General features: G+C 34.9%; 1 protein-coding gene across 9 annotated transcripts in view; it reads right to left on the reverse strand.

Moving 5' to 3' along the window:
* SOX5 (SRY-box transcription factor 5) overlaps positions 1-25,880 on the reverse strand; it is a 1,014,136-nt gene that overhangs the window by 41,467 nt on the left and 946,789 nt on the right. For all 9 annotated transcript variants that reach the window (XM_047867514.1, XM_047867512.1, XM_047867515.1 and 6 more), the window contains one exon: positions 3,098-3,275. In XM_047867514.1, coding sequence (XP_047723470.1) covers positions 3,098-3,275 — 178 coding nt within the window. The remainder of the gene's footprint in view (positions 1-3,097; positions 3,276-25,880) is intronic.

Here is a 25,880-nt window from a genome sequence, read left to right on the forward strand (position 1 = left end):
TTTCCTTCGTTTCGTTCAGTCTCAGATAAAGGAAGGGCTTTGCTCTTTTCCAAGGTTAATCCTTTCTCATGATCTCTTCCATCATCATCTGTGTTCTTTTTCATATCTTTATCTCTCTCTGACTCTTCTTCCCCTTGACTTTATATATATATTGTCATATATATATATGAACGACTGTCCCATTTTAAAACCTGTCTGTACTCATTCTTCTTAAAATATTCACTTCTCAATGCCAAGCTTACAAAAAGACTGGTCTATATATCAACTGCATTTTCTTTCCTCATTGTCTTTCAAATCATTGTAATTGAAATTCTCCTAAGGCATTCTCCAAAAGCTTCTCCATTAGAGTTTACCTCTCCATGAGCTCTAGCTAAATCATAGGGCTTTTCTTTTTCATGTGTTTTTTTTTTAACTTTTCTGCCAAATGGGTGACCATTAAATACCCCTCCTTTCTGAAACTTTCATTTTTCCTAGGCTAGCATTTTCCTATCTTTATTCTTATTCTAAGACATTCACTTGCTCTTTATCAGTTTTCCCCCTAAAGAAGAATGATGGTTTTAAAATGTGTCCAACAATACTTTGATATTGCTTCCTTCAGAGCTGGACCTTAATACCGTTTCCCTTGAGTTGGGCTGCATCTGTGATTCTCCTATAGTGAAAAGAATAAAATAGACTGGACGGTGTGTGACTTCCAAGACTAGGTTTATAAAAGGCACTATGGCTTTCTCTTTGCTCTCCATCACCCACACTGGGGAAAGTTGGTTTCCATGCGATGAGCAGCCCTTTGAAAAGACTCAACAAGGTAGAGAACGGACCTACCAGCTAACAACCATGTGAGTCAGACATCTTGACAAAGGAGCATCTATCCCTAGTAAAGCCCATATAGATGATTGCCGCCCTGTCTAACATCTTGACTGCAACCATGAGGCCTTAACCCAGAACCACTGAGCTAAGTTGCTTCCAAATTCTGACCCCTAGAACCTGTGAGATAATGCATGTTGGTTATGTTAAGCTGCTGAGTTTTGGGTTAATTTGGTATTCAGTAATAGATAACTAATACAGTAGGTGATGCCTAGGATTCTTTAGCCCCTTTCTCTTTTTACTATATACACTCTTTGTTGGTGAACAACTTCTTTTTTAGGGATGCATATATCTTTTCAAATTAGTGCTTTCATTTTATTTTGTTATTTTAATCCCAGTGTAGCTATAATACATTAGTTTCAATACAGTAATTTAATAATTCTGTGCTTGGTTTCAATATAATGATTTAGTAACTCTATACATTACGCTGTGCTCGTTGTCATAAGTGTACTCTTAATCCCCTTATACCATATATAATTCTACATCTAAAATGCTAGCACCCCTTCACATATCAGAAATATTTATAGTTTCCTCCTGAATATGTATACCTAAATGGCTCCTTGTCTTTTAACACTTAGGAAATTTTTATATTTATGTCTTCCCCTTCATCAGCTTCCACTCTAGTCTTCTCTTTCATGGTTAAGGGAGGTATTATCATTCTTACTTTATTAATTAAAAATCCTAGACTCCTCTGTCTTCAACCTGAACCTCACCAGGTACTTTCTATTGAGGGTAAGTTATATCAATTCTTCTTTACTAATATCTCCTCAATCTATTCTCTCCTTTGTTTTATCATTGCTTATTTTTATTTCATGGAACTAACTCTTGTCCCGCACTAAAGCGATGGGTTCCCTGATTCCAGTCTCTTCCTGATGCCAATACTCTTCTTTCTTAAAGTTCTGATCAGATTGCTGTCTGGAGAAAAAGTCAAATTTCTTAGGATAGCATTCAGTCAGATTCCATCTGCTCTTTTCGGTTTTAGCCCTGATCACTTTCCACTACACACTCATTCCATACTCTCGCCAAATCAGTGCATTTCTCAAAAATATGCTATTTTACTCTGGGTTTTCTCTTAAAAGCTAAAATGTCTACGGATATCTCTTTTCCTCAAGACTCCACTTGAATTAGGCTATTCCCAACTTAGCCTTCCTTGATCCTTCCCAGATAGAATCCAATACTCCTCGTTGATTACAAAGTTGTATCTATGTTCTCAAATAGCACCCTCTATGGTTATGACATGGATGACTTTTCCCTTAATTAAACCCTAAGCTCCTCTGGGGCGCCTGGGTGGCTCAATCAGTTGAACGTCTGACTTCGGCTCAGGTCATGATCTCATGGTCTGTGAGTTCAAGCTCCGTGTTGGGCTCTGTGCTGACAGCTCAGAGCCTGGAGCCTGCTTCGGATTCTGTGTCTCCCTCTTGCTCTCTGCTCCTCCCCCACTCATGCTCTGTGTTTCTCTCTCTCAAAAATAAATATTAAAATAAATAATTAAAATAAAATTTAAAAACCCTGAGCTCCTCGAAGGCTTGTCTGTACTACTCTCCTTATAACTGTATGCAAATGATAAACATCAATAAATGTGGATTGAAGTAAGTATATACAGTCTAATTTATGTGTTACTATAGTAAAAATTATTGGAATTTTTAAAGTCAGCTTATAGAAGCAGTTTTTAGTATTTATTTATTACTCTACCAAAATGCCAATTATGGAGAAATGAAGCTCTCTACTTTTTATAATACTTTGGTATGTTCAAATAATACTCAAGCAGTATGGAAATGAACAAACGTCATATCCTGATGGGTGACTGCTGATCTAAGTGGAATGTATTTCATCATTATGTACAGTTTGTACACATCACAAAAAAAATGGAAACATATTTCAGTGATGGAAAAGGCAAGTCACCTAACAACAACATTCTGGAAACATTGCTTTCTGTGATTAAGTCACTTAGGCCTCTTTTTTTTTTTTTTTTTTTTTTTTTTTTTAAAGCTTAAGAACATCTGTTACATCAACAAACATAACCAGTTCCATTAGCTTTTCAGGGGGACATTGTAACTTGGACTTCAGTTATAAATTTCATTTGCATGTTTAAAACAGACCTATGAGGTTCATCAAATGGAAACTCTCCTATGGAACTAAAACCATGCACAGGGTATGCGTGATTCGCCATTAAAAGATGATTTCATTCAATTGCCATAAACAGAAAATCAGCAAGAACAAAAGAAACGGAACTTACCTATTGTGCTAACTCTGGCTGAAGGACTAGCTAATGCTGCTGGGACAGAGGCTTTGAGGGGGCCTGCCCCACTGTTTATTCTCAGAGCTGGCATATGGGGAGAGGTGGGTGATGTGGGTGATTTGCCATCAGAGGTCTTGGGTTTAGCTGATAGGTTCAGTGGCTGTGCCACTTCATCCTGCAATGATCATTAGAACATGAGCTGTGATAAGGAAAGGCTGATCAAAAAATGCCTAGAAAAACACAGGTATACAGCCTGTCATTTCCCATCCAATTACTCTACCAATTAGTGATCTTAACATTCAACCTGAACATCACAGTGTTTGGTTAGCTGTCAACAATGTCACTTCCAACTACATATTATGAAAAACCTTTCGTATAAAGTACAAATTTATACTTTCTTGAGAAAGTACACAGGTACTCAACTATCCAGAAAGTATATAACTGATGTCACCTGTAAGAAATACTCTTAAAAAGCTATTCCTTGTACTATTCATTTTTATTGACAGACCATGCATCATTCATGTACAATTATGATGTAGGTAAGCTTTTCTCAACCTCCGAAGAACAGGGGTTGAGTCCCAAGCACCCTTATAGCTTGGTGCTTAGGCAGAGATCCTGGAACATCCATGATGGAGGAGTTAAATGGTATGTAGTCTGATCAGAACTACCCTCCAAATTGAATACAAAAAAGAAAGAAACTTTCTAACTTTCTTAGAAAATAATCTTTTCTCCTAGTTTTCACAGAAACAGTTTGGATTTGATCTAAAAGTGAAATTAAACATAATTAACATTATACCAATATGTACTATTTATTCATATGCAACACTGTTCTAACCACTTTAGGTTTTTAAATTAGATTTGTTGTCCAGATTTTCTTTGCAACGTATACCACAATCAATACATTGTGGTATGGGGACCTTTATGTGGTTAATTCAGCATATATGGTGATTTCCAGTTGTTCACTACTTGAATAGGTCAAGTTTACATAGTTTACATTCTATTTTATACTTTTCTATATTAGTCCTTGTGTATGTCATACATAAAATTTATGTATACAATTATCATTAAAATTTCTACCACATAATTCACAAGAATCAGATGATATTACATCACTTTTCTGATCACAGACTGAAAAATTTACTCCTTTTTTGTGCTCTAAAATTAAAACATCATGTTATATGTTTATATTTTATTGATAACCATATCTACAATGTTACATTTTTCTTGTAGAATAAAAATTTAGCTTCTACTTAGCTACTGTTCTACCTTCATGAGTTAAGGAAATAAATATCTATTTTTCTTAGAATCAAATGGTGCCATTTTATGGCATGAAAATAAATATTACTGTGTACAAAATCATATGTATATATGTATACATATATATATATGTATATATATATACACCAAAACCATTGAAACAAATTACTTTATAAAAATGGTAAAATGGTATATGATATCTATCTAAAGTTTATATTTTTAAGTGGCTTATTGTTATTAAATTCCATGGTTAGCTGCACTTAGGAAACTCATGAAAAACTAGGAAAAATTACTCTAACATTTTTTTTTTAATTCTGTTTTCTCTTTCAGCAAAAAAGAAGAGTTATCTGAAAATCTATTAGAATTCAAATGGCAATCTGTGATCACATTAGATGTGTAATAAGTTGACGACCATTATACTGAATTTATACGGATTCATAGAATCTTGGAAGGAAGTAAGGTAAACTAATTCCATGACTGGTTCACTATATAATTAAGAAAAATTTACTTTAGCATTTTTAAAACAGCAGGGGCAAAATTATGCCTAGATATTTCAATCTGGAACATTCAGTTGACCTGGTGAGCCATAATCCTTATACAGGACGTTGTCAACCTTATATAGGTTGACAGAAACCCAGAAGTATTGTGTCCTTTTTCTCTATACCGACAGTATGGATGAATAGTTTGCAAATATGATACTTGGATCAGTACCATCAACACCACCTGGGACATTATTAGAAAAGCAAATTCTCTCTTTTGGAAACTTTGGAGGTGGGTTCTAGCAATGTGTATTTTAACAAGCATTCCCAGGGGTGCCTGGGTGCCTCAGTCAGTGAAGCGTCTGCCTTTGGCTCATGTCACAATCTCACAGTTCATGAGTTGAAGCCCAATTTGGGTTCTCTGCTATCTGCGCAGCGCCCACTTTGGATCCTCTGTGCCCCTCTCTCTGCCCTTCCCCCACTCATGCTGATCTCTCTCTCTCTCTCAAAAATCAAAATCAAAATCAAAACTTAAAAAAAAAAAAGCAAGCAATCCCAGATGATTGTGATGCACACTAACATGTGAAAGCCACCACCATATACAATACAAAGGGAGGTAATTTTTGAAAAAAATTATTATGCTTCAAAACCCTTTTAAAAGCTTCCTCAGGGGCGCCTGGGTGGCGCAGTCGGTTGAGTGTCCGACTTCAGCCAGGTCACGATCTCGCAGTCTGGGAGTTCGAGCCCCGCGTCAGGCTCTGGGCTGATGGCTCAGAGCCTGGAGCCTGTTTCCGATTCTGTGTCTCCCTCTCTCTCTGCCCCTCCCCCGTTCATGCTCTGTCTCTCTCTGTCCCAAAAATAAATAAACGTTGAAAAAAAAAAATTTAAAAGCTTCCTCAATGTAACGATGTAACATTAACAAAATATATAGTAATCCCAATCTTTAAAATTTTATCAAAGCATAACATATACTACTACTAATAATAAATGAAAACATTCATATGCATAATAAACTAAGTGCTACTGACATTCAGTAGACCAATCAAGATTAGAATCCAGATTCTGTTCTCATTAATTCAGCCTGAATATCCTGTCAGATAGGTGCTTTAGTGACTGTTACCCATGCAGCCAGCCGTAAATATTCTAAACACTTTTTCCTCTATCAAATGTACCTACTTACTACTTTCTGTGTGAAGCTACCAGCTTTTGTTATGACAGCCTGAAAACTTCCCTGGGCAGTATTTACAACTCTTGCAAAAGTTTTTGAGGGGATGCTTGGAGAAATTAAGGTGGTTATTTCACTTGACAGTGCAGAAAAAAAAAAAGAGGAAGGAATATATTCCTAGAGTTGCAACAGAAGAGATTTATGAGCAAGAGGAAATAGAGCATGAGTATGTGTGTAGGAGGAATGAGGGTCTTGACGAAGATGATGCAGATGTAGGTGCTGATGATAGGAAGCATATGAAATGTCATATGCTTAGCTGTAAACACTAAGAACTATTATGTGCACATTCTGAAAAATGACTACCCAAAGCATGTATTAGAGCAAGAGACCCACTGGAACTCTTAATATTCTCCTCCATTCAGGGCAGCACAGATGTCTGAAAGCCAAAAAGTGCAAAGCCCCAAGGACATAATAGAGGTTGACAGTTCCCAAGTTGATAGAAATGTCATTCAAAATTGCCCTTTCATTCTCTTTCATTGTGTGACCAGGCTAATGGTATATTAATAAGAACCCACATGCTTGATTCTTATACTGGTAACTATATAAATAATTTTGACCCATTATATGATATTATTTCACAATTTGGTTCTTCTAATAATTTACTACTGAGCTACTATACCAAATACCTGTTATTCATGACGAATACAAAAATTACAGTACTTTCCCATTTTCTATTAATTATTTTTCATTTGACAAGATGAAAATTTTAAAACCCTAACTATAAAATGAAAGTGGACCATTTATTTATGACCTGCATTCTCATAATTATGAATGTGCGCAATAAATGCCAAAGGTAAGGTTTTTTTTCTAAATGGTTTTCTACTTTGTTTTTTATTTGCAATATCTTATAGGAGAAATTTGCAAGCTTAGCATGATCAAACCCTACTCGTACAAATAAAGCATGCATTTTAAAATTGTAAATAAATATTTTCTTATATAAAAGAATATAAGCAATTTTCAAGGTCAATAAAGCAGTGGAAAAATACCACTTGTATGAAGTACACCATAAAGCAATAAGGAGAGCAATTTCTTTTTAATTACTTGTCCAATCATTCAATGATGCTGCCAACTGAAATTTTTTGAAATAGCATATTTCATAATTAGCTAATTTAAACACAAAATGATAGTTAAGAAGACTCTTATGTATCTGTTGAATAGTTACAGAGTTGATATGCTAACCAAATATAAATATAAGGTGAACATTTAAGCTGAGGTAAATGCGTAAACTAAGGTAAGCAAGTTTTAACTAACAGGCTATTACTTACATGTATAGAATTCATTATAAATATTTCAAATCATTTATGTAATCTTCAATACTATGAAGTAATTAATTAATAATCTCAGAGAGGAAACTAAAACTCAAAGAGATCTAAAGAAACCCACGTTTTTGGACTCAACATACAATATTCTTTCTATTTATGTAACAAATTTAATCTTAAATTTAAGAAGACATTGATGGAATACAAATTCTGGTATTCAGACTTAACCATATAATTCTTCACATAGTGAACCACACCAACGTCAATACACATGTAACAAAATGAAGTCATACACACATTTGCTATTTATGTACTAACTTCAACGTTAAGACAACATTTGACTTATTTTGGTGATTTTTTTGTGCTTGTCTGATCTCCATAGTACACATCAAAACTGTCTTTTGGTAATTCTAAAGAGTTATCAAATTAGATTATTTTTTTGAGAAAATACCAAGGGTCCATGTACAGTATATCAGAAAATACAGTAATTCAATAATGTGTAATGGAATAACATTTCACACATATAAATACAAGCTTTTGGAACCTATTTATGATTATAACTTCTCCTAATAAAGTGTTGTCTAATCTTAGTTGTCTGGGATAGAATGCAAAACAATTATAATCTAAACAAACATACTGTTCAGGCATGTTCTGCTTACTTATAGCTACTACAACTTGTCTAAAAGCAAACATTTCACTTAATATCAACTTATAGTCCCAGTAGTAGAAATAGTGTGGAGGTTCTGATGAATTTGTATCTTGGCAGTGAAAATAAATACCCCACACAGATAAATAATAAATTTGGGTAAAGAAAATTATTTGACATAAATATCAGTCTCAGGTGCACTGGAGAAATAGAAGTTTTATCATGAATGCAGAATCATTCCACACACTTAACAAAAACAGTGAAATAACTATATAAAGTTAAAATATAATTTACTCAGATGATTTTCAAATAATATGTTTATTTTAGGAAAAACATGCTACTCTAACATAATTGTATAATACTCTGAATTTTTAATGTGCAAAGACCAAATCGCTCATAAAAATCAAAGCGGGGTATGTGTGATATTCCTTGGACACTCCTGGCTGCCCAAGGGAAAAGGAAAGAAAACAAATGGTTGACTGATAGAGACCATAGTCATGCAGGACAGGAGTCTCCTTCACTTTATGGATAACTTAGTAAACTGCAAGAAAAAGGCAATCTTATCCATAGCCTAATCTCCGGAAACCTATAGACTGTTTCTTGGAGGCCTAATATCACCCTCATCAAGATGTAAGGGAGTTTAAGTGCTTGTCACAGTGATGTGGGAAATAAAGGCAAATGAAAAACTAAATTCCCTTACTGCCTACAGCCCATTGACAAGTCCTTGACACAGGCAGAGTGATCTTCCTCTAGGAGCTCAGCTGCCTTGATGATGACACTTTGCTAGGGACAAAAGGGGATCTTGGCTTAACATTATCCTGACCCCCAACCCTTCCCCTCCCCCCCCCCCCCCCCGCCAGGATCCTGTGAGTCTTCTGAAACACATAAACATTCCTTTGCAAACCTCCTTTATCTTTTTTTTTTTTTAAATTTTAAGGCTTATTTATTTTTGAGAGAAAGGGAGACAGAGCATGAGGAAGGGAGGGGCAGAGAGAGAGGGAGACACGGAATCTGCAGCAGGCTCTGAGCTGTCAACACAGAGCCCTATGTGGGGCTCGAACTCATGAACCATGAGATCATGATCTGAGTTGAAGTCGGACACTTAACCAACCAAGTCACCCAGGCGCCCCGCAAACCAACTTTAACTCCCAAGTATATGTTGGCAATTATACTCCAAGCATATGGCCCCTGATATATATCTGAAGGGTCTCATGACTGAGGCATTACTAAACAGAAATAAATGGTGTTTTCCTAACAGCAGCTAGCCTTCAAGGTCCTGGAAACCTTGCTTTCAAAATTCCTTAGAGACTTACACTGTTCCTAACCCCTTCCCAACCTGAAGGTATATAATCAGTCACCCTTCACAAGCCCAGTGCAGCCCTTTCTGCCCACGAGCCCTGTCCCCGTGCTTTAATAAAAATCACCTTTTGCACCACAAGAATTCTTTCTTGGCCGTTGGCTCTGAACCCCACCATCACCCCAAAACCCTCATCACCTAAAGAAATCTACTCCTTTTTTTCTATTTGTATCCTTGTCCTTCACGACGTAGAATATATCCACATGAAGGAAGTCCTTGGACCATAAGGTGCACCACTAAGGATGAACAGATGATTATACCCTCCAGAATAAAAATTTCACCTTTATTTATACCTTTATCAAAATTTTTCATTGGCAATTTTTATAACAAAATTTTTTCTTTAAATATTTACCTAAAGTAATTATCAAAAAGCAAATATTTATTTGGTAGTTAACAAATTTATAGCATTCTAATAGCAATGGGAAGAACATCTAAATTTATTCAATCATCCATCCATCCATTCATTCATTCTTTACTGAATGAAATTTCAACTATTTATTACTTGCTGTTATATGTTGGGCATTAGAAAAATGCAAATCACTTGACATCTAGGCTTGTGGCTTTGAGGCTGTGTTTTTGTGTGGCAAGTAATAAAGAAGGAAAAAATGTATTTACTTTATATTTAAGCAGTGAAGATGTATGTGGATGTATGTATTGTATTTTCTTTAAACTGAATTATTTAAGGACAGTTTGTCTATGTATTTAGTATATTCTTTCATTTGTAAATATGATTTGATTCCTTAATAGCCATATAATGACTGAGTAAAAAAATACAGAATTTCAGGCTCCTTCCTCTGTGCTATTTGAAAACTGTGATTTTCCCCATATTTATCACAAATATTCATGTGAAGTAAGTAGCAATAATAACATATGGGAAAGAGTAAAGGCATTCATGAAACATGTTGCAAAATTAATCACCCGGTTGCTATTATCCTCTCTGATTAAATAATCGTATTAAGTTAAGTAGGGAAGTTACACTACAGGTTGAATTGCATAAAGGGCGCTCTGGGGTTTCATCTCTCTCGCCTAGCTCAGCTTTGCATCTATTGTCTAGTCCTAATGGTCACTGCAGGAGCCCTCCTTCACCTTTTCCACCCAAATAAGGCATCTCTTTGTGCAGTTCAGTAGAGGTTTACTAGAGAGAAAAACAAAACAAAACAGAACAGAACAGAAATACCATGAGGATCTCCGAAAAGACTGTAGTGTCCCTGACCTTTCCTTCACAAACATAGATCAGAAAAAAGGTTTGCATTGATGTGCAACAGTCAAGCAAAGTAACACAAGATAAAACTAACTGAACATCTTACATTATTTTCTTAGCCACTAAAGAATTAGGGATCCTACTCATGTGGCTACTCCAATTCCACACTTCACTAGTAGGTTCTCAGTACCTAAAAATCAAGCTTGTCATCTTAGAACACAGGGTCCTGAGGCCCCTTTCATAAACAGATGCTTGCTTTTGATCATACAAATTGCAAGATGCCTTGTTAACCAGGCAGATAGAGCTCCAGGAATTCTTTGATAGGTGTGTTTTTTTCTATGTTAAAGCTACTCTTAGACTTGACTGTCCTTTAAATCCAAGTCTTAAGTGATTTAGCTGAGGGTAATGTATTCTAACTTTTCATTTAGCTTCCTCATTTTGCCATTTTACACTTTTGCCTAATATATACCTGCTTCTTTTAAACGTGGGTGCCTCTGGTGTAGCTGGGGGACATATGCTTCATTGTGGTAATTTTATATTGTTTTTACATTTAAATTCTTGGCCTTTAATTAACTTATGGGTATTCACATAGTTTTCATCATTTCATTTGTTGTTCATCATGCTCTCTGTTCCTTCTCCATTAACATTTTGGTAGAACATTTCCCTTGTTTTTTTGATTTCAGTGACTTAATACCTCTAAAATGTACAAACACACACACACACACACACACACACACACACATATATATATATATATATATATATATATATATATTTGAACACAAATAGAGCAAAGAATAAAGAGTGTGGCTTGTGGAATCTCAATACCATTTCCTATCCATTTTTTAATTTAAAAAGTGCTTTGAAATACCTAAGACAAATAATGCCATTGTTTCTATACACAAAGTTCTTCTGTGGTAGCCAGCCTCCAAGATCGCCCCCCCAATAATTCCTGCCTCCTGGGATTTATGTCCCTGTGTATTCTCGTCCCTCCCCCCTCCACAAAAAATAGGACTGACCTATATAACCAATAGAGTTTTGCAGAAATGACGGTTTGACTCCTGGTAGTAAGTCATAAAAGACATTGCAGCTTCTACCTTTCTCTTTCTTGCATCACTTGCTTTCAGGTATGGTTTCTCAGTCTCAGCACTATTGACATTTTGGCTTAACAATTTTGTTGTGAGTGACTGTCCTGTGTCCTGTAGGATGTTTAGCTTATCCCTAGCCCCAGTAGATGCTTGTAGCACTCCTGCCCAGGTTTCAGCAATGAAAGCTATCTCCAGACACTGCCAAATATTTCCTGGGGGAGAATGTCATGCCTGGAGAGGGAAGGGAGCCACCTGCCTTGTCATGAGGACACTCAAATAGCCCATAGAGAGGTCCACTTGGCAAGGAACTCAGGCCTCTTGCCAACAGGATGTAACTTGTTAGGCACGTGCACTGAGCCACTTTGGAAGTGGATGTACCAATACCAGTTAAACTTTCGTGGTACAGCAACCCCTACTGACAACTTGATTGCAACCACATGAGAGACTCTTAGCCAGATCCATCCAGGTAAGCTGCTCCCAAGATTCCCTACCTACAGCAATTGTCTGGGGAAAGTGTTTTATTGTTTAAAGTCACTAAATTTTGTAGTATTTTGTTAGGCAGTGATAGCTAATACATCCTCAATGAAGGAAGTCTAACCGAAACATGTGACGTTCTTTCATTATTCCAAACCCTTTTTTTTACCATGATTTAATTTTGACTCCTGGAAAAACACTTGTTTCTCCTTCTTCAACCATAATATATGAATATATTTCATGAATCTCCCTCAGTTTTACTCATTTGCTTTGCACACCTACATGTAATTCTTTTTACTTTTTCTTTCTATCTCCCTTAGTATCTCCTCTCCCTTCTTTTTAACATTTCTAACTTGGCTTTTGAAACTTTAATTTTTTAATGGTATTTTCAACTTTTTTTAATGTTTATTTTTTGAGAGAGAGAGCGCAAGCTGGAGAGGGACAGAGAGAGAGAGGGAGACACAGAATCTGAAGCAGGCTCCAGGCTCTGAGCTGTCAACACAGAGTCCGACATGGGGCTTGAGCTCACGAACCATGAGGTCATGACCTGAGCTGAGGTCGGATGCTTAACCAACTGAGCCACCCAGGTGCCCTGATACATTAATTTTACATTATCTATCTAACTTCAACTTTTTATTTTCAAAGTGTGCTAAAATTATACTGTATAAATATAGTTTCCATACACTTACTTAGAAGAATATTCTATGAGAAGACTTTTAGCTCAAAATACCAAACGAAAACTCACTCACAGAAATTCTGCAGAGTAAATTTTTCAAATGCATTGTGTATTTGAAAAGAGGAAGAACAGAAGGAATACAAGTGTCAACAATAATATTTGATGAGAACATTCATAACAGGAGCCAGTATAAAATGTACGGTGTTTCAGATTCAACTTTGTTTAACCTCTAGTCCCTAGACAACTTCAAATTCCCAATAATAATGGTTATTTTGTCCTCTGGTGCTCATTATATCTGGAAGATTGCTATTATCTTCTAAAATGATTAATAGTTCTTCTACCAAGAGGCTAAAAGAAAGCATAAAGCAGTTAAGACTTGATGTTAATAATCATACCAGTTCTTCTTATTAACCTCTAAATGCAAACCTCCAAAAGCTTTTATAAAATGCTTTAGAGAAATTAAAGAGTTGGTCACTCCATGTGTAGAAAGAACATAATGTTTTCTTGGCACCACCTGATCAGTCCTTAAATTCATAATTAAAAAGCATTTGTCATTGTTACTTTCCTGTTAGTGTCACTTGAAGATATGTGAAAAAGCATTAATCAAGAACTACAAAATTATCAAATGATGGAATGGATTCACACACACACACACACACACACACACACACACACAAGCATGAGCTCTTGGAGCAATACAGCTTTACAAAATGAACTCTAAGAAAATAGAAGCCATGTTTTTGGGGATGGCACCTCTATGTGAACGTACAAAATGAGCGCACCAACCTCTCTGCCTGAATCTACAAAAGGAATTATCAAAAAGACAGCAGAACAGTATAAACAATACCAATACAAATGATTATTAACTCTCTGTCCCACTGTCCCATTTGGAAGCCTATTGTTCACAGGGGAAAAACACTAATGAAAATAAATAAATAAAACAAATAGAATTAAATACTTTGGAAGACTTTTAAAGGGCTAAAAAAACTTATTTTCAAGAATATCTATGGTTCTTGGGGTGTCTGGGTGGCTCAGTCGGTTAAGCGTCCGACTTTGGTTTCCCGGTTCACAAGTTTGAGCCCTGTGTCAGGTTCTGTGCTGACAGCTCAGAGCCTGGAGCGTGCTTCAGATTCTGTATCTCCCTCTCTCTCTGCCCCTCTCCTGCTTGCACTCTCTCTGTCTCTGCTTTTCTCTCAAAAATAAAAACATTTAAAATTTTTTAAAAATTAAAAAAATATATCTATGGTTCTTTTAGGGATTTAAGTTTCACAGATCCTAGGAAGAGTTTGGTCTGGTTATAAGCAGATAAACCATCTTTAGATGGCCAACCTGGGAGGAAGGGAGAGAAGAAATAGCAGGCATAATCATACATAAATCACTCAATACTAACTCTCATTTAATTAAATCTAAAATCTCATTTCCATTGCCCACCTATATGCATGTACAGTTTCTAATGGGCACAAGTCCCCAGTAGACTGATGGGCCCACTATTAGTATTTAGTGATTAACGGCAGTTGTGACAGTTAACCTGTATATTGTGTGCATCTGGGAGACTTGAGTAAGGGCCAAATTGTATAGGGCATAGAACCTTGGGGCAGGATGGATATGTGTGTGTGTGTGTGTGTGTGTGTGTGTGTGTGCATGCATGTGTGTGTGTAATGGATTTGAAGGCGAGTGAGACAAAATGCGAAAGGGAAGACTAAGACAGCACCCTATTATTACTAACAAACCACTGTATTCTGTTTTATTGCATTAGTTGTTTTCTTGAATTGTTGATTGCAAAAAAATCAGAATTCAAATAGATTAAGAGGGTTTTACTCTTTAAAGGAATGTTTCTGATGATCTGAGTACTCATTCTTTACCACACAACTTTGAGGGCAGGCATTAGTATACTGTTTTTATCACCCACATATGGCCTTGAATAGAAAAAATACTAAACATTAACTACTAAATCTTAATTACACGGATAGTCAAGATTAATCAATGACAAACCCTTGATAAATTGTTTTCCATTATTGTTTTTTCATAAAGTGTTTTAAAACTTCTTTACGTCTATTATACAATGTAAATGTCACTGTGGCTAGGGAAGAATAGAAACCTAGGCACTACCATAATGTATTCCTCCAAATGAACTCTTCGCACTACTTGAATTTCATAGTTCTTCCTAGTCTTTAGAGTTTTGTTCCCTTTTTTTCTTGCCTTCCCCTAGAGTTGAAGGTTTGACATCTTTGGGACGCGCTGCTTTCTAGTTAGAGATGTTAGCTAACACAGCCATTGTCAGGCACTCTTTAGTGTCAGGCTTCCTATTAATTTCTCTTGAAACTTTACTAGGTCACTGCATCTAAATCACAATTCCTTCTACTCCATTCACTGAGGACAGGAAAGAGAGGCAGTCATTGAAGACAAAGGGTAAAAAGTCCAAAGATAGGCAAAAATAACATTTAAATGTAAAACTCACTTCTTTTGCTCCCACTTGCTCTATTTATTATTTTTTAAAATTTTTTAAAATGTTTTTTATTTATTTTTCAGACAGAGAGAGACAGAGCATGAGCAGGGGAGGGACAGAGAGAGAGGGAGACACAGAATCCGAAGCAGGCTCCAGTCTCTGAGCTGTCAGCACAGAGCCCAACGTGGGGCTCAAACTCACAAGCCACAAGATCATGACCTGAACTGAAGTCAGATGCTTAACCGACTGAGCCACCCAGGCACCCCAACTCCCACTTGCTTTAAACCAGACTGATTCTCACCCTTCAGATTAAGGGCAGTACTGGCAATTTTCTTTAATATATAGAATTAGAAGAGTTGTCCTATTTGCTCTGGTCTTTTTTTTTTTCCCCTCTCTCATGTGGTAGGTTTATTTTTTAATTTGTTCCAGAGTATCATTTAAGCATTATTCCCAACAGTGCTAGTCATGGAGAGAAGGAATTTATATTCTAGTAGTCTAGAACGGGGATTTGGATTTTAAATCTTAGATGTTTAATTTAAATGCAATTTTCAGAAGTTTTTATAAGGTTATAATACCCTTATTCCATGGATCCTCACATCAGCTTTTCTAAAAATACAAAAAGGTATCAAGGGCATGAGCTCTTGGAATATTAGTCCTATAAAACTTGCTATTTGGGATTAGGTGATTTTTACTAGAAATAAAGATTATTTTCCCTTCCCCTAAATATTAATCAAAAATAATGATTTTATAAATATGATCAACTTAAAGTATTTTTCCTTTCTCCTTCTCTCATAATTAACTTACCAGAGAATGAATAAAGAAAAGGCATAGTATATGTCTAATTGAATACAGAAATTATGAAACTTTTACCTGGGAAAAAGAAATCTACTCCAAAAGAAATGCTGGCTTTGTCATGAAGAGAGCTAGTTTCTCAAGAAGTAATAAATGCTTACAGCCCTGTACACTATTTGTTACATTAATATTTGGAGGGAGTCAGTTAAATATTACAAAACATAAAATTACATCAAATAAGTTTAGTAAACTAAATATTAATATTTAAAAAATAATTTGAATATTTTTATATCTGTTCATCTTAATGCTGATTTTCTAATACTATTCACTTACTCCCTGACATCTAAATAGCTTTACTAGTTACAAAGCACCCTCACACATTTTGCCTCATTTTATTTTTTTAAAGATGTAATTTATTTACTTTCAAAATTCATTTGAGAGAGAGAGAGCACGAGTGGGGGAGAGGGGCAGAGGGAGAGAGAGAGACAGAGAGAGAGAGAGACAGACACACAGAGAGAGACAGAGACAGAGACAGAGAGAGGATCTTAAGCAGGCTCAACACTCAGCACGAAGCTCAATGCGGGGCTCGATCCCAGGATTCTGGGATCATGACCTGAGCTGAAATCAAGAGTAGGACACTCAACAGGATGAGCCACCCAGATGTCCCTGTCTTATTTTATTATCACAGCAAGAATGTGAGATATCATCAATCCCACTTCACAGATAAGGAAGCTGACATTAGAGATATTTAAAAATTTGCCTATGGTCCTAACTTTAGTAAGCTTGGGACTTGAATCCAAGTCTCTGCAATGTAAGCCTAGCAACGTTCCATCTAAATGTCAACAGGGAAAAGGATTGTTAAGCAATAATTTCTCAGAAAAAATCAGACTAACAACTGAAATCTTGTAATTTCTTCTTCATTTCAAAGAAAATTGTTATATCCCATTATTATAGGGATCATGTAGAACTCAATTTGGGTAATATTAGTCTGAACCCTTGAAAAATGTTTATAATACCAAATCATGAAATATTTTACCAAAGAAGCTAGCTACAAGTAAATTCTACATGTATTCATATATTTAAAGTATAAAATTAAAGAGAACATTTTTGAAGTAAATGCATAAGTATCCTCAACACTATTATTTGAATAAACCTATTTTGTTTCAATATAAAACACACTGCCATTTACCTACATCCAAAAGCTGTCCAGTCATTTACAGAGAAACTAATATTGCAAGAAATGAAAGAGGGTAGAAAAGACCTTTAGGCCACCTACTGGCTTGACCAAAGGCTATGAATCCATCCCAGGTTTATTTCAAATGAGTTGTGTCAAAGGTTACCCACAGGCCATTTTATAGTGATTGATAGCTGATGTCTGAAAATCTCCTTTTATTTTAATGATAACCTCAATAGAGTCATTAAGGCATTCTTGTCTCCACAGCAGTGACCAGGAGGGAACTGATGTCTTTAAAGAATTTGAAGGGGTGATAACTACTTATATAGAATGTCAGTTAAGGCCAGTTTTTTATGTTATGCTCAGGAGACGAAATATTTTTTTCCGATGTATTCAAGATGCTTAGCTTGATTATATATTCTGCGTATTCATGTTAAAATATGAAATTCAAGGTATAGGGCAAAGAAAATTCAATAAAGACGAAAAGGCTTAGAATTGAGCATCAGGTAAGAGTCTGATTTTAATTATAATGATCTCAAATTTGTATTAAAGCTCTCACAGCATAATGATCCTTAAGTGTCTGTATTGAGTTAAGCATGTCATGAAGCATGAAGAATTGCAAGATTGATTTATCAGATATTCATTTAAGAAATAGGCAATTAAAATAATTAATGTGTAGTGAAACTCAGCTGTAATGCCGCATGTTTAATTTTTCCCAACCCATAACATTAAAAGAATAATACATTTCACAGTCTGGATGGCATAAAAGATTTTATATAGCAACTGTAATGATATCATTACATAAGAGTTTTGGTCATATCTTCTAGACTGAACTAAGGAGAAGGACTGAGTGCATTTATTTTATATTTGACCTTATTTTAAATGTTGCTTTGGGTCATTAGATTGCCAAATAAAATGAATCTGCATTCTTGATTCTTGTAATAAGGGATGAAATACATATATACACACATACATATGTTTATACATGTAAAATATAAACTAATACATGATCATGTATAGACGGAATATTTCTTTGCCATATTTAAGCTAGATTGGCAAAAAGAGAAGCAAAGAATAATGAACTTACAAATATAAGACAGAAAGACAAAATAATTTTCTTGCCTAAAATTTGATTTGAACTTTCCATTAAACAATATAACAAAACTAGCCAGTATTCGTATAAGCCTCTGCCTTTTACTTCAGGATCCACTTCATTCTTCAGCATCTGTAAGGGAGACCATTCACCTGAAGATGTATTCATACTAAACCAACTCATGCTGCTAACATAGAAACCAGAATTCCAATTAATTAATTTATAGCTGGCCAGAATACTGTTGAGTTTTTTAAGGTAACTTTTTCCAATTTCAAGATACTTGACAGAGCAAATTTGACAATGAGAATCAGGGCAGAAAAGAAGTATATGGTGAGTGCTTCATCCAGACCATAGTAAAGGGGTGGTAAATTATGCCTGCTTCAACTGCAGACAATAGTAGTTATGCTTCTCATGCTGCATTGAGATTATCCTCCAGTGATGCAAGCCACTGACCTTTGATACTTCCACCTAAGGGGCCCCAAACTCAGTCACATGTCTGAACATAATATCTTGGTTTGCTTCCACAGATGTTTTGCTTATTTGTTTGATTATTCTTTAACAGAACTAGAGTAATAGTTACATGTCAAATATTATGCTCAGTACTAAAAATAAGTAAGAAATAATCCCTATGCTGAAAGGCTCAGACTCATACAAGGGAAGACAATGGCAATCAAGTGTTGTAAGGGTGCTGGGATACAACACAAGGAGTATGTATCTGTGCAGTGGAGTCATATAGGATGGAACAGCCAATTCTACAGAGAGGTGATAACTAAGATAGATCTCATAAGTTGGTGCAAGGCAAAAGGAAAAAACATAATGAAGAGGAAAAAAAGCACCCCAGAGAGCTAGAGTGGAGCAAACATAAGCAAAAAGAGGTAAAACAAGATGATATAGGAGAGAGTAACTCCATATGGAACACAAAACTTGGGATCAAGAGAAAGGCACAAGTAACCAATCAGGCTAGTGTGGTGGGTGGGGCTAGGTCACAGAATGACAAGAAGGTTAGCCTTCATCCTGTAGACACTTTTCTTTCATCCTTATTCTTCTTAACTCTACTCCCAATGTTCTAGACATGCATTACAGACCACCTTATTTCTTTCTTTATAATTCAGATGAAACCCAACAGTCTGTTCTTTCATTCCCACATGCGTTTGCACAGGCTGTTTTCACTTCCTTCAAAAACCTTCTAAATGGCACATCTTCTGGAAGTCCTTCTCATTCCCCTGTTTCTCCCCAGGCTGTATTAGGAACTTTTTCCCTTGCCTCCATATTGTTCTTTGACCAGTGTTTAGCCCATAGTATTTTAATTGTCAGTTTGTCCATCTTCCCGATTACACTGTACAGGGTGTTAATTATTGTTCTTTTTTGGTTCTACCATAGTGTCCACCATATTATAGGTGCTCAAAAAGTTTACTGAGTAAAACTCAGAAAATGTTCTTTCTAAAAGTGATACCTGATGGTGACTCTAGAAACCTCATTTATGAATAACATGGCCATTATGTAGTTTTTTAAAAAGATTATATAAACCAGGGAAGAAACATCTAGCTTTGTTGGCAACTGTAAAGTCTATTTCTATTGCTTGGAAAATGCTTTTTGTTTGTTTGTTTTTTTGTTTTTTTTCCCCAAAGGAAGACATTCCTCTTTTTTCTAGTAGAAGATAACTCCTGTAAATGAAATCATATTTTATTAACTGTGTTTTAAGTCGATCTTGTTTTTTTAAAAATAGGATTCAAGTACATTTTGAAAGAATATTTCAAAATGTTTCTATTTCTTTTTGTCTCATTAAATTCCAATATTTTATTTTATATGCTCAGAATTCTAGAAAATAATATGGTTACACTAAAGGCCCAAAAGTTCACCTGACAATAACTAAAAACATATTACTGACTTAAAAAAATCACTTACACAGACACATTGCCTTAGATCATGTGGCATTAATAATTTAACTGCAAAAATAAACATATAGTGAAAATTACATCACAAATAGTGATAAGTACAGTTTAAATTCATGTTATTAAGATTGAGTTGTAGAATATAAACATGTAATCTAGTAAACATTTATTGAATGCATATTATGTACCAGCCACTTAGAATTCAATGGATAAAGGAAGTGTATCTAATATGATCAATCTTACGAAACTGATCTTTCCTTCAATTATGTTGTTGCAAGTCCATAAACTGCAGTCTCAGATATAATCAGAATTCTACCTTCTTGCAACTCTATGAAAGCTAATAGGAAAAAAAAAAACAAGTAAAACCAAACTAAAATTACCCAGTGGTTCTCTTAAAATTGGATCAGAATTATCATTTTTTAGATAAATGACAGCACTATTTGCATGAAAATTGGCACTAAAAATTCCATCAGCTGACCTAAAATTCTTGTCTTGCCCTGTATTTATATAGGATTGACCTGAATATTGAGCTCCTGCCGACTTAAAATGAAACTTTGATCCTCAAAAGAGTTACACAGGGAAGTATAGAAAACACAAATCTGTACTTATTTAAGGACATTCCTATTGCTGTCATAATGCTTTTATACATACTTCACAACAGAATAGTTTTCTTATGTTATTTTGAGTGCTACTGGAAATACCACAAGAGAAAATTTTTGCAGTATTTCATCCTTTCTATTTTTGGTTTCAATTTCTTTTTCTCCTATTTATGAAATATCTACACTGCCAAAAGTCATCAGAATTGTACAACAAACCATAACAACTCAAATTATATAATGAACTAGAAAAATAAGATTCCTTGGTTATTGAAAGGCCCAATTTAAATGAGTCTCATACAAAAATCTCAGTCCTGAAAATTAGTCTTGAAAAGAACTACAACAGAGTTTTAATTAAAAAATATTTTGTGGTTTTATAAAAATGTAGGGTTCTTAGTATTTTCTTAGTATTTTCTGGTATTGGCAAACAGTTTGGGAGAAAATGAATTTTTATGTATTTGAGTATACATTTTTCCCCTTCATATTATTCTGGTAATGTAAAACTTACAAAATGAAAATTCTGGTCTTTATTTTTTTCTAAATTTAGAGATCTCATCTTTCTCCTTTTGAAAAATGAAAGTCACAAAGGGATTTTTTTTTCTTTAATTGTTGGGTTCTGAAAAAGTCACTCAATGGAATTAGCTACTCCATAGTTGGAAGTCAAGGGCTAAAAGCTGTGGAATATTGCTACTGTAAGTCATACAGCTTTGTGAGGAAGGGAGTGTAATTCTAAGAAGCATCCGATTAGATTATCTACAAGGAGGTCCTAGACTGGGACAGGGCACATTTTTCCCAAGAAAACTTTAGGACACCTTTGGATTCAGGTTAAGGGAAGCTGCTAGCTGTTCATGATATTTAGACACTTGCATTTTTAGGTATGCTCCTTTCTAAGCAGCACTTTGTTAAACAAGTTCTTAACAATACTCAATACTTTGAGCCATTAAGAATGTGTTTTACAATTTAATGTTCCTAAGATTATAATTTCATTGGGAAAAATGTTTATTCAATATAGAAAAAATTTCAAATATTATTTTCAAGTAAAAGAAGAGTCATAAAATTATCTCCTAGATCCAAAAACAAATCAACAGAAAGAGGTGTTGTATATTTTGAATGCTATTCTGTGTCTCCTATGTCCTCAAACTTGGAAGATACATAAGATAAGAATATGCGTGCTTACAAAATTTACCTGGTCATATTAAGCAGCCACTAAATAATAATTCATAGCCAATGTGAATTACACCACTCACTGTGTATCTGTTGAAGGCTTTTTTTTTTTCACATTTAATACTAATCAATTCATACAATTTCTGGTCTTTGTTTAAAAAGCCCTCATTAAAAATGATTGTTTTCTAGTTGGTTATTGCCAGTAGAGAGAAACTATATAAATGATGGTGGAGAATTTCCTTATCTTGTAATTTTTTGAGTAGCCTTTGGATTAAAATAGTCTCTGTTTCTTGTTAGGCACAATTAAGGCCACTTCCATATCATATGTGCATAGGAAAATGGGAAAACAGGTGTAACTAAAAAAGAATATCACTTTATAGAATATAATACAATATAGATCTTAGTAGAACTTAGTATATAAACTTACTATCACTAAAATAAATAGGATTTTAAGTGCATTATGAATGTACATGCCTAAAGACATCATAAAATAATTATTGCTAAAATTTTACTAATAAAATAATAACATTATTTATAGAAGGTTTACAGAAACTTTATAGAAGTTTCTTTTTTTTTTTAAGTTGGTGGCATTGCATATTTACCTGACAAGTGTTTTTTTAATTTTTATTTTTTAACGTTTATTTATTTTTGAGAGACAGAGAGAGACAGAGCACAAGTGGGGGGAGGGCCAAGAGAGAATGAGACACAGAATCCGAAGTAGGCTCCAGGCTCCAAGCTGTTAGCACAGAGCCCAATGCAGGGCTCAAACTCACAAAACGTGAGATCATGACCTGAGCCGAAGTCTGACGCTCAACTCACTGAACCACTCAGGCGCCCCCTGACAAGTGTTTTTTAATAAAATTTTCAACTAGAGACATGGAAGGATGGAAGAGGGGAAGGGAGCAGGAGATGAAGGAAAGGAAACAGAAAAAGTGAGAGAGAAAAAGATTTTCAAAGAAAGTTATCCTCTCAAAAATATTCAATTCAGAAGAATACAGGTTCAATTTAATGATGAAAATGATGCTATTCATAATTTAAAAATACCCTTTTATAGTTGTTTTAAGATTTTAGCACAAAAAAGAGATTGTAGCACATTTTTTACTGACTTTTTTAAGCTAGCTAAAAGTCTGCTTGCTGGGAGACTTGGCAGATCTGTTGAAGTCAGACTGGGTTATAAAGTTTTGGGTAAAAATCAAACATTTTTAAAAATATCAAAAGCAAAAAGATTAATTAGAAATTAGGGTCTGTTTTCCTTTGTGGTTTATTAACATGATCAAAAGATATTAAGTAAGAGTTCTAAAACTCTTATGATTGCTAATAAATAGTAATTATAATTTTTAAGGTGACTACATTTGAATCAATACTCATGTGTTAGTGTTAGTATGAAAATATCATTCCAAAAACTCAACCTTGTAATTTGCTTTATATAGGTGGTTCCAGGTACTGTTAAGGGTATGTGTTTTCTTATATTACTAGTGAAACAACCCTGATAAAGTAAGTCAATCTGAAGAAAACTCAGGAAATACTTCAGGTTACATTCACACTCCTTGCACTTACTTGCTGCCCTTAATAGCTATACAAAATTGTCCTTTTCCATCCATATATCCCTTATCATATACATCACTGTATATACATGTGATGTATATATATCATGAGGGCAGAGATCTGTCTAAACTATGTGCCAGTATCCTCAGGTCCTAGGACTCTGACACATCATAGGCCATTAATAGACTTGTCAAATTAAAATGTCTTGTTCCTCCAATGGCAAGGTACAATATATCTCATTAAGGTTCAAATTCCACAGTTTTCTAGGGAAGTATTGTAGAGATGCTTAAACTGTTTTTCAATTGATCCAAAGGATAAAAGGAAAAAATTTCCTTCCCTCAAAAACATAGTACCCTAAGAAAGGAAGACAATGAGTAGGTAATTACAGTTTATGGTGAATGGAAAACATATTATTTCTTTAAACTGAATGAACTTAAAATATAGCTTAAATTCCTGAACAAGAAAAAGTCATACATGATCTGGTCTTTCTCATTATCAACTTCATTTCTTAGCATTCTCCCTTATGTTTTCCGCATTCTGGCTACTTCAGCCTATTTTCTAAACCTTGAATTTCCAGATTCACATATTAGGGCCTTTGCAATTGCTTGTTCCTCCTGTTTGGAATAACTTTCCCCTAGACCTTTGCAGGTACTTTTCATTGCATGTGTCAGACAGGGTTTCCTTTACATCTCTATCTCAAGAAGATTTCCTTGCTTATCCCTAGGAACTTGATCTTTTACCATGTTTTATTTTCTTCATAGCACTTACCAAAATATGAAATTATCTATTTGTTTAATTGTTCATAGTTGGTCTTTTCCTCTTAGACTGTAAGATTTTAAGAGGACACACTTTTGTTTACAGCCATCGGAGCTGTAGTTCTACTGCCTGGCATTGAACTTGACACACAATAGGCATGAATTAATACTCGTTGAATCAGTGAATGATAGATGTAAGCATATATAAAACACCAAAAAGGAACAGTCCTTTGAAGAATGAGAAAAAGAGCAGAACTAAGAGATAGGAAATACTTCCATGCAATATTGTTTGGGCTTCTGATTAAACCAGACCTGTAGTCAGAATTTTTTTTTTTTTTCTATGTGAGTGAATACATTTCCTTTTTGCTTGGTCCAGTTTGGGTTGGGTTTTCTATTACTTGCAACTGAAGGAGTACTAACAAATACAGTTGTCATTCAGTGAAACCACACGCTGAAATCCTGGAAATCTGATTACAACTCTATTTAAATAAGAATATTGCGACATTAAGAGTTACTCTGAATAAAATAATGCTACCTCATGGAGTGGCGGCAAAGGGACCCCTTAAGTAGGTTATTATGTGTTGGACTGAAACTTTTCTGGGTTTCTTCCTTACTTAAGCTTCTATGCTTCTATAAATAAAATGCCTGATATCTTTGTGAAATAAATAACACTTGAATACGTTGGGCTTTGAACTTGTCTTCAGCTTAGAGTGGTACATCTCTTTAATTTTTTGACTCTTACATCTACATTTAATTACTGTGTTTTCTTATCCCTCTCCATTTTTATAATGTTTAAAAATATCATAGAATGCTTTGTTGTCTCTAGACAAAAATCTATTGAAAAAATATAACTAATGAATATTTACTTATACTATTTTCCATCAATCTAAAGAGGACTTTGATATTTGTTGTCCTTTTAAAAACATACCTATACTTTGGTACATCTCTGCGAGAAAGACCATTAAAATTCTTCCTATTTATGAATAAGAAAGATGTATAAACAGAATATATTTGATTAAATAGATAGGGAATCAAATCTGAGGTCTAGAGAGGTCCTGCATGGGTTCCCTTCTCAATTCTCTATCCAAATAGCTCCAGTACACGTATAGTCTAGAGGGTTGGAAAGAGGTCAATAATCAGCTCAAATGAAGCACTGATCATTCACTTAGGTTAGAAAATAAAGGATTTGAACTGATTTGGAGTACACTTTAGGAAGTCAAAATTGTAAATGCTTTCTTAAAAAGGAAGAGAACCATAGAAGTGGGCTTTCACTTACTTAGTCTCTAACATAGTAATGATTTCCCCTTTTTAGCCATGATGTTCGTGGAGGTTGTTCTAGATCCTCCTGTACAAAGACGTCCTTTCACATTGCTGTTTTTCCTCCCTACACTATTTAGGTTTTAACTGCCTGGTTTTAAAATTAAAATGCTTTAATCACAGCTTTTTGGATGGTGTGTCTTCTTTGGGTTGGATCTATTTTAGAGGGCAACTTCCATTTAGAAAATGTGATTCTGTGGATCTTCCTGTGTCTGCACATGTTCAACATCCTCTTGCTTTCCCCATGGTTTGCATTATTAAAAAGCTTTGACATGGCTCATCAGAGCTGGCTGCTGTGTTCCAGACAGGTTCCTGTCAAAACAAACTCAGTATACTGGGGAACA

This window comes from Prionailurus viverrinus, chromosome B4 (assembly GCF_022837055.1).
Source record: "Prionailurus viverrinus isolate Anna chromosome B4, UM_Priviv_1.0, whole genome shotgun sequence".
NCBI lineage: Eukaryota > Metazoa > Chordata > Mammalia > Carnivora > Felidae > Prionailurus > Prionailurus viverrinus.